The 10042-nt window shown below is 40.3% G+C and overlaps 1 protein-coding gene across 2 annotated transcripts; it reads left to right on the top strand.

The window, feature by feature from the left end:
- Positions 1 to 1182: 1182 nt before the first annotated feature.
- On the top strand, positions 1183 to 9746 carry sash3 (SAM and SH3 domain containing 3). Of its 2 annotated transcripts, XM_078788443.1 has the most exons (9): positions 1183 to 1362; positions 3904 to 3999; positions 4981 to 5112; positions 5419 to 5566; positions 5637 to 5788; positions 6433 to 6642; positions 6737 to 6881; positions 8177 to 8367; positions 8413 to 9746. In XM_078788443.1, exons 1-9 carry the CDS (start codon positions 1306 to 1308, stop codon positions 8545 to 8547), a joined length of 1266 nt encoding a protein of 421 aa, XP_078644569.1. In that variant the 5' UTR covers positions 1183 to 1305; the 3' UTR covers positions 8548 to 9746. The 2 variants fall into 2 exon arrangements, with proteins under 2 accessions (XP_078644569.1, XP_057931364.2); XM_058075381.2 differs by having other exon boundaries at positions 1185 to 1362; positions 8177 to 9745.
- Positions 9747 to 10042: the final 296 nt, after the last annotated feature.

A 10042-nucleotide genomic window follows, 5' to 3' on the forward strand; every position in this document is an offset into this window, starting at 1 on the left:
TGACCCTAATTGAGGCAAATGAGGCCTGCAGTTCTTTGGATGTTGTTGTGGGGTCTTGGATGAGTCCGTGCTATATTCTAGGGGTAATTTTGGTTGGCTCGCCACTCCTGAGAAGGTTCACCACCGTTCCATGTTTTAGCAATTTGGGGATAACGGCTCTCACTGTGGTTTGCTGGAGTCCCAAAGATTCAGAAATGGCTCATAACTTTTTCCGCACTGATAGATCTCAATGAATCTCAGTTAAGTTAGGTTTTAATGGGGGTAATCCCTTTTTCAAACAGGGACATGTTGGTTTTTTTCTCTCCCTTTATTTATTTGAAACTGCAGAACCTTCTGTTAATTCAGCCAAGCTACGACTAACCTGCCATTGGATTCATTATTACTGATTTGATCTGTCTGAAAGATTTAAAGTCTTTAAAAAATGGTTCAATGTTGTTGCCAATGTTAGTTATATTTTTGTTACAATTTTTTTGTTGTTTTGGTCGTTTCCATGGAAAAGTGTGAACACCAACTTGATAGGAAACTAAAATAGGCCATCTTCCTTTTCATGTGGTTATGATACCATGCCAAAAAGTAAGCTTGACTTGTATACTGTACTTCCCTCTCTGCTTTTACTACTAATGTATTTCACAAAGGATATGCATATTTGTGTGTTTTAGGCACACGTATATGGGAATGTTGCATACCTGATGATAGATTCCGTTATGTCCTGTTCTTCTAAAGACCAACACGATACAGTCTTACATTGTGCTCACTTGTTTGGTCAATGTTTCCTCATAAGAAATAATACAAACAAAAATGTGTGAATAATGGATGGAAAGTGTTTGGACTCTTAACGAGTTGGTGCTCTGTTGTGTTGTTGTGTTGTTCATGTTAAAGCACCTTTGCTTCAGTTCCAACATGCTGACAAACAGTTACAGCTGGGAAAAAGTGGCTGAAAAAGCACCATGGAGGGCAAAGATGAGCAACAGCTAAAAAGGGTTGCATGACTCACACTCGATAGGGACAAATGTTGCAACAAGGCGTCTGCATGCATGCAGTAACTACTCTCTACTGAGGAACACTTGTGCTGTTGTTTTGTACTTCTTGAGTTTAAAGTGGTTAAAAAGCCTACAGCAATGTGCATACGAAGAAGCCAGAAAGCGGGTTTGCATATTGTACGCTTGTGTGGTCATGTGACTTCCCCTTAGCTTTTGGTTTAGTGGCAGGGGAGTGCACCTCTGCATCATCTTTTTTTATCTGACTCAACACGGACAAAGACACATTCTCTGTTTTTGTCGTGATCAGCGGAGCAGCGGAGGAGACATGCTGAGGCGAAGGCCTTCAAACGCCTCCGAGAAGGAGCAGGTGCAGAAGAAGAAGGTGAGTGGCGTTTTTGTGCCTGATGTTAAAATGTAAGACGACGGCGTGCAAAAGTCTTCTTTCAATACATACAATAGACGTTCATAGACACGGGAGGTATGCTTGTTAGCTGGAGCAGATGCGATGCTAATCCACTCCAGTCCTACAAGTGGCAGTCATGTGCATAACAAAGTGGGTTTTGCTTTTCTTCTTTTTATTTGATTTATAAAATGAACATTCATTTGATAGGATTTTTCTAAAATCAAGAATATTTAATTAATTCGGATTTTGTGTTAATTTTGTTCATTCGTGCCATGTCATTTATTTTCTCTTTTTTTGTAAAACTGAGTGTTATTATTTTGTAAAATATTTTTCCCCCATCTCCGAAATGGATTTCATTAGCCATGGCTTTAACTGTAAAGGGGCCCGTGTTGTTTTTAACTGCATTTTGACACAGGAAGTCTGCTTATGTTAGAGCAAAACCTTTGTGGTTAAGCTGAACTAACCGCTGTACACTGCACACACAGCGTATGCACAGTCTAACCACTAATACGGCTTTCCTGACTACAGACTAAAGTTCCTCTATTCTGGCAAGGTGAATCATCATTGCAGAAGTAGTTGGAGTTTACGCCTTCAACAACATGATACATTTTTGCCACAGATAGTAAGACTGATTTTTGTAGAGCCAAGGCCAAAACAGACCATAAAAATATCTGACTGTTCCACTCCAGTCCTCTAGGTGGCAGTAATCTGTTTTCAAAGTGGGGGCCACAGCTCCATTTGCTCAACTTAGCACCGATGTAGCTATTCCTGCTGGCTATAGAACTAACTCAATGACTCAATAGGCTGCATGGCGATCGAGTGGTTAGCGCGCAGGCCACACAGCGAGGAGACCCGAGTTCAATTCCACTCTCAGCCATCTCTGGTTTCCTCCCACATTCCAAAAACATGCTAGGTTAATTGGTCACTCCAAACCGGAGTTCCTAGGCATGAAAGTGAGTGGGAATGTTTGTCTATATGTGCCCTGGGATGGCCCTGCGAGGTACAGGGCGTACCCCGCCTCCCGCCCCATGACAGCTGGGATAGGTTCCAGCACCCCCTGTGAGCCTCGTGAGGATAAGCGCAAAGGAATGAATGAATGACTGAATAACTTATTCTTTATATATAGCAATTATCCAAGCAACCATCAAATGGTCATGTGCACAGTTCTGCTAGCAAGCTAGCAAGCTAACAAACCGACAGCTTAGTTGACTACCGAACCTACTAAATAACTCATTGAAAACACAACAACGTCTAAAAGCTGACAATATGTGGAATTTGGTGGTCTGACATTTGTTCAGTTGTGTTCGACAGTTTGATAGCTAACCAACCAAAAGCAAGCTAAATAGCTAGCTAGCAAAGCTTTGTATGTATTGAGTAACTAACTGATCAAAACAACCAAAACTTAAGCTTTCACTTGGTTATGTGATATTTGTAAATTCTCTAACTTCTGACTAACAGCATTTAAAACTAAATTTGTAAAAAACGGTTATTTGTGAGTGATTTTTCTTCAATCATACCAGCTGACACAGTGACGGGCTAAGTAGCTATCTGAGCTAACTTACTCTCTAACTTACTGGATGATGACTAACGACCATCAAAACTTAACTAACCTCTATTGGACAAAATAAATATTCAAGAAAAATAAGTTGTTTTCTAAAGCTGTAATAAAAACTAACCTTGAAATAACTAATGATCAAAAAAACCTTTTGCTGTAAACGGATTGCAGTTTGATTGTAGCTCCATAGCTAAAAAAATATATATATTAATTAATGATCATAGTTTTGTGGTTCACTATAGTATATTTTTAGTCAAAAAATGTAAACCCGTGAAGTGTCTGACATGTTGGACATTCAAAATTAGTAATCAAATGAAGTTCACCTGTAAAGGTGATACAATCGTACATCTTAGGTTCATCCTGAAATGTATCTGAAATATCCAGTACTTTTTATGAGCTGTATAACTGCAAGCCTAACTCGCAGTTTGTTAGCTTGCTGATGTTTACAGTGATCCCGTTGCCTACACATAAGCAATGTGATGTAAACAAAGAAAAATGGGAGCATAAAGGTGACTATAGGGGTGTTATTTCATGTCTACAGGGCTCTAATAATGGTAAAAATTGTATTTAGAAAGCCACAAATGGGTTTTCTATGCTCTAACTACATAAATATTCAAATTATTAATATGAAATTGTACTTTAAAATCACTGGTCTGGAACTAATTGCCAAAATGAATAGAAATAATTGCACATATAATTTTTGTCATCAATGAGTCTGTTTTCCATGATAAGTGACATTTCTCCCGATTCAAATGAATCAAACTGCGTCATGTGCATAAAAAGTGTTGACTGTGTCAGCAGTCACGTTTACCAGAAACAAGCAGTCCTATCAACTCACGGGTCCGATCACAATTTCTTCCCACGTTTGGAGAGATAAGAAGATGCGTGCAATCACCTTGATGTTTATCTAACGGCTTGCTGCTAACGATTATGATGGAGGTAAAAAGTCAACCGTGTGTTTTCAGCTCACCCTGCAGAGGTCCAGCAGCTTCAAGGACTTCATGAAGCCCAAGGTGACTTCACCTGTCAGCTCAGAGAAGGACCTGGTCCTGGATGAGACTGTGAGTTGACCTGTCCGTCAATAGTGGAACCTTGTGAGAAGAAACACAGCAGTGTTTGTACAATATTAGCTCGTCATTTTGTTTGAGGGACACTTTTTGGGGGGTTATTTTGATTTTGGTTCATTGCAAAGTCATTTTTTAAGTCATTTTAGCTTAGCTTGTGCATATACAGTACACCTAATTTAATATACATTTTTTTGAATGTTTTTATATTTTATTTAGATTTGTGTATATTTTATTTACATTTTAGAATATTGTTATCAATTTTATTCATTCATTTTCATGTTTTGAACTTGAATCTTCCTTTATTGTTTATTTTTGGATTTCATAAGATTGTGCAGATGTAATACTGGAATTAATTTTAATTTAATTACATTTTGTTTTAGCAAACCCAAGCATTATAATTTATTATTAATTAACATATGATAATATATGAACATATTTATTATTTGAATTTGTTTGTATTTAAAACAGAGCACAATTTGTCTTTAGCTTTGCACAGGTGCTGTTTGTAAATAATAGTGTTTTTAAAAAGTGGAACTACTTGTGTGTCCTTGCGTCCTTCCCGCCATGTAAAGGGTCACAAAGGTCAATTGAGAATATTGCAGAAATACAAAACTTCCCAATTGTACAAGCTGAAATAATATTTGTGCTTTAAAGAGCTACATTAGTGACTTCCCCAGTGTGATTGGAAATGCATGACGGCGGTAAAGATGTTGTTTTCTAGAGATGAAGTGCAGACAGGATGTCCTCCGGTGAAGGCTCAGTCAAGCTGAGCGCCGCCATGTCTGACAAGGACGTTTCACTTCAGTTTTGTTGACGTCAATAAGCACACAATGTTTTCATCCTTCTGAATATTTGTGAGTGAATGAATCATCCTGCAAGAGTAGAATGTTTTTAGTTGCAATGAAAATGTAAACCTCCCTGGAAAGTCACATTTTTGGACCAGGATTGAGATGTTATCAAACTACGTGTTCACAGGTGGAGGTTGGAGGTATACCAGATGGAAGCAAAAGCGGCACCAAACTGGGCAAGAAGTGGCGCAACGTCATCTCCCGCACAATGACACGCAAAACCTCCAAGATGGTGCAGAAGGTTTTGGCAGAGGAAGGGGTGAATATGATTGTATTGTATAATAGTACAATGTATTGTCATTGGGGGAAAATACATAAAGCCTATTCATATGTGTTGCTGTTTGAGCTGTTGATGGCGCTGTCATTTCAGCAATGTCACCATCTGCTGGTTAAAGCTATGTACTGCATACATTAAAATAATGGTGTATTTTGTGATAAGTGCTTAAAATATTTTTTAAATACAAAAAATAAAAGAAGCTTTAATACATTTAAGTCCAGTTAAACATAAATAAATTAAATTACATTAAATTACATATAATCCAATAAAAATGGATCCCTGTATCAGCCTTTCCAGGGGGAAAGCAGTGAAGAAATGTCCCCCGTCTCCCCGAGCTGGCCCCCAGCAGGCGTGAATCCAGGCCAGAGGACGTCCATGTGCTCCACAGGATCAGAGGACACAGTGTCCAGTCCGGTCATCTGCCCTTTTTCCAGCAGTAAGTCCTCATCATTCTGTCTTCAAGGATCCTGTAGTCCAAAGATGACCGCCCTCTCCATGCATGTTAGACAGTGACAGACAAAGCCTGGACAGCGGTTACTGCCAGAGGGACAGCATGAGACTGGAGGACAACACGTACAATGGACCCTTCTGTGGACGAGCTCTGGTGCACACCGACTTCACGCCCAGTCCTTATGATGTGGACTCCCTGAAACTTCAAGTAAATCTTCCAACAATGTTCGGGCTCAGGGTTGGATTTCGGGGTTAATATTAGGGCTTTGGTTTGGTTAGGGCCTGGGGGTTAGGTTAGGGCCTGGGGGTTAGGTTAGGGCCTGGGGGTTAGGTTAGGGCCTGGGGGTTAGGTTAGGGCCTGGGGTTAGGTTAGGGCCTTGGATTAGGTTAGGGCCTGGGGGTTAGGTTAGGGCCTTGGATTAGGTTAGGGCCTGGAGTTAGGTTAGGGCCTTGGGGTTAGGTTAGGGCCTGGGGTTAGGTTAGGGCCTTGGGGTTAGGTTAGGGCCTGGGGGTTAGGTTAGGGCCTTGGATTAGGTTAGGGCCTTGGATTAGGTTAGGGCCTGGGGTTAGGTTAGGGCCTTGGGGTTAGGTTAGGGCCTGGGGGTTAGGTTAGGGCCTTGGGGTTAGGTTAGGGCCTGGGGGTTAGGTTAGGGCCTTGGGGTTAGGTTAGGGCCTTGGGGTTAGGTTAGGGCCTGGGGTTAGGTTAGGGCCTTGGGGTTAGGTTAGGGCCTTGGGGTTAGGTTAGGGCCTGGGGGTTAGGTTAGGGCCTGGGGTTAGGTTAGGGCAAGGACAAAGTGTAAGGTTAGGTTATCTGTGTGCTGCATTCATGGTGGTGCATCCCTCCTCCTGCAGAAAGGTGACATCATTCACATCATCGAGAAACCTCCTGTGGGCACCTGGACAGGGAAACTCAACAACAAGGTGGGCTCTTTTAAGTTCATCTACATCAACCTCCTGCCCGACGAGAGTCCCCCCGTCAGACGCAGACGTTGTGACAAGACCAGCACATCCAAATCCAAACCAGCAACCCTGGAGGAAGTGCTGGACAGCATTGGTCTTGCAGTAAGACTCCTGCTATGTCATATCAATTATCAAATGACTATACAGAGTCGATCTTGATGGTCTGTGTTTCTAATGAACTTTCTCTTGCTTGCAGGAGCTGACTTCCTTGCTGTCCATGCATGGCTTCCAGAACCTGGAAGACTTTACTGGCCTGCAAGAATCTCACCTCAATGAGCTGAACATCACAGACCCAGATCAACGCGCTAAGATCCTGAGTGCCACCGACTTGCTCAGAGAATGTAGGTTGACATATTTTTATACACATAATGTTATGCTGTAAAATGTATATATATATATATAATGTTATGCGGTAAAATACCATATTCAAGACTTTCTAGTGTTGGCTTGTTTGCACACACAAGTAAAAATGAACACTATATTAACACTATATATATAATACTAGATTCCAGACTTTGTCTGGAATGTTTGAGCTACACTGAAGAAAAAAAATAGTAAAAATGAATAGAATAAATAGGTCATATTAAAATGGATGCTTTTTCCACTTTTCCGAGCAAAGTTTCAGATAATGCGGTTGTCTGTGGAGCATTGTAGCATGTGCAAATTACAACCTCACCGATGTCTGGAGTTGCTAATAGCCTTGCTAATAGTCTTGCTAATAGCCATGCTAATAGCCTTATTCCACCACCTGTCTACCTGAGTTTTTTTAAACAGGAGTCCCGCAAAAAACTACCAGTAGCCCCAACCACTCCAAAGGGTTTATTCATTTATCATCAACTCCTGTTCCAACAAAATTAGAAAGTGGGGTCCGGCAGTAGCCCAGAAGTCTTCGGGAGCGCTTGGGAGTGTGACCAATCACATTGAAGTGTGTGTGTCTGAAGGTGGACTGTGAGTGGATTATATTAAAACAGACCGTTTTGGAAATACAGCTGGAATAGGTGCAGATTCTGGAAGATCTAGAAAGCTTTCTGTGCAGGTTATCATGTGTAGCTGCTCTATAGAAGTCCACAACCCAATATAAAGTGTGGAAAAATGAGCATAGTACTGTAGGTCCCCTCTAAGAGATTATGTATAAGGGTCATACTATAGAAGAAGTTTCAATGTTACAAGAAATAATGTAATATTGCAAGAAAATTATCATGAAATGGTAATATGGGTATAAAATCACACTATAACATGTTTTGATTTTTCATCATATACGTAAGTCACAATAGGAGCAAAATAGATATATTAATAGTAGTACAAGAATGAAGTCATAAATGTAACAGGAATAAGATTGCATTAAGGTCTCAATATTAAGTGTTAATGTGTAATGTTTTTTTAAATTAAATAACCTGCCATAGTTATATGAGTAAAAATGCATTTTGGGGGGGAAAATTATGTTACATGTAAATTGCAGTGGGAAGAATGAAGTAATACTCTAAGAATGAATTAGTCAAAGTAAAGTACCCGAACAAAGTAATAATTTAGTTGTCATATTTGGCAGACTATAAAGACCACAGTTACACGTTTAGAGATAATAAATGTGTTTTAGACATCCGGTATTTGAAAAAAAAACCTGTAATTGCTTTGGTAGACGAGGAAGAACAAGAAAGAGAAGAAAAAGAGGAGGACGAGGACAGTTCCATGGTGGACACCCAGGAGCCAAGGGACTCTGGATGTTTCGAGAGTTCTGAGCACCTGGAGGAAACAAAACCAGAGGAGGAGCTCCAGGATGAAGAGACAGAGACCAATAAGGAGACAGGAGAGGAGCTCCAGGATGAGAAGGCAGAGAGCAATAAGGAGACAGGAGAGGAGCTCCAGGATGAGAAGGCAGAGACCAATAAGGAGACAGGAGAGGAGCTCCAGGATGAGAAGGCAGAGAACAATGAGAAGGAGGAACCATCAGATGCACTGGATGATCTCCAGCAACATCTGCAAGAACTTAGTGTGCAAGATGGTTGTTAAAGTGTCCAGGCTAAATCATTCAAATGTTCTTGTGAACCTTTATGCTCCATGCGGTCATGTAACTATTGCAGACATTGAACAGTTGAATGCTGTTTGCCATGAAACTATAAACTTGCTACAGATGGACGGATGGATGAACGGACGTCTGGAATATCGTATATTCAGTGGTGTGAAAATGTATGTATTGGCTCCCTTCCTAATTTCTCCAAGGGCCACCCTTAGCAGCAACAACTGCAATCGAGCGCTTGAGCGATAACTTGCAATGAGTCTCTTCTCAGCACCGTGGAAGAATTTTGTCCCACTCATCTTTGTGGAATTGTTGTCATTCAGCCACATTGGAGGCTTTTCCAGCATGAAGCACCTTTTTAAGGTCATGCCACAGCATCACAATAGGATTCAGGTCAGGACTTTGACGAGACCCCTCCAAAGTCTTTGGTTTTTTCATTCAGAGGTGGACCTGCTGGTGTGTGTTGGATCATTGTCCTGCTGCCGAACCCGAACCCAACTGATGGCCTGACATTCTCCTTCAGGGTTGTTTTTTTTTTTTTTTGGTAGACAGCAGAATTCATGGTTCCATTTATCACAGCAAGCCTTCAAGGCCTGAAGCAGCAAAACAGCCCTAGACCATCACACTACCACCACCATATTTGACTTTTGGTATGATGATGATTCTGAAATGCGGCATAACTTTCATGCCAGATGTAATGGCACATGCGTACACGTTCCAAAAAGTTTAACTTGTCTCGTCAGACCAGAGAGTATTTGCCCAAAGGTCTTGGAGATCATGTTTTCTGGCAAAATTGACAACAATTTTGTTCAGCGCTGTTTTTGGTCTTGCAAATTGTGTCTTTCTAAGGATGGTGCCATGAACACTGACCTTAACTGAGGCAAGCGAGGCCTCAGGAGGTCATTACTCATGGTGTCATCATCTGAAGAATGCTAAACCCATCACACAGCAACTTAACACTCAAAAGGTAGCTAAGACATATACAAGTACAAATAAAAATAACTGCTATTTTAAGTCCTTCCCATAATGTATTTCAAAACTGATTCATTCAGTTGCGTCTGTCCCAAGGCTCCTCGGGTTCCCTCTGGTGGACAAAGACAGCTGAATGAAGTACGGTTGATTTTGATTTTTTCCTCACTCAATAAAAGTTTCATTTAAAAACTGCATTTTGTATTTAGTTGTGTTGTCATTGACAAATATGCATGTTTGTACTTTGAAGATATATTTCTAAATTGCATCAAATATCTTATATACAAACTTACTTCTTCTATACTTATTTTGGTTTGTGTCTTTCAGCTTTTTCCCTGATTACGGATCTTTTTTGATTAACCCAAATCTAAAAATAAAAAGATCTTATTTATGAAGGTGCACGTATTTAATATGGTTCATTAATAATGAATTAAATACATTATTGTAAATATACTTACAATAATAAATTGATACAAACTTAAATGGATTTTAAGTTTTAGAAAAAAAATGATCAATGCG

Source organism: Doryrhamphus excisus, linkage group LG23 (genome assembly GCF_037039965.1).
Source record: "Doryrhamphus excisus strain RoL-2023G ecotype Guam linkage group LG23, RoL_Dexc_Guam_v1.1, whole genome shotgun sequence".
Lineage (NCBI taxonomy): Eukaryota > Metazoa > Chordata > Actinopteri > Syngnathiformes > Syngnathidae > Doryrhamphus > Doryrhamphus excisus.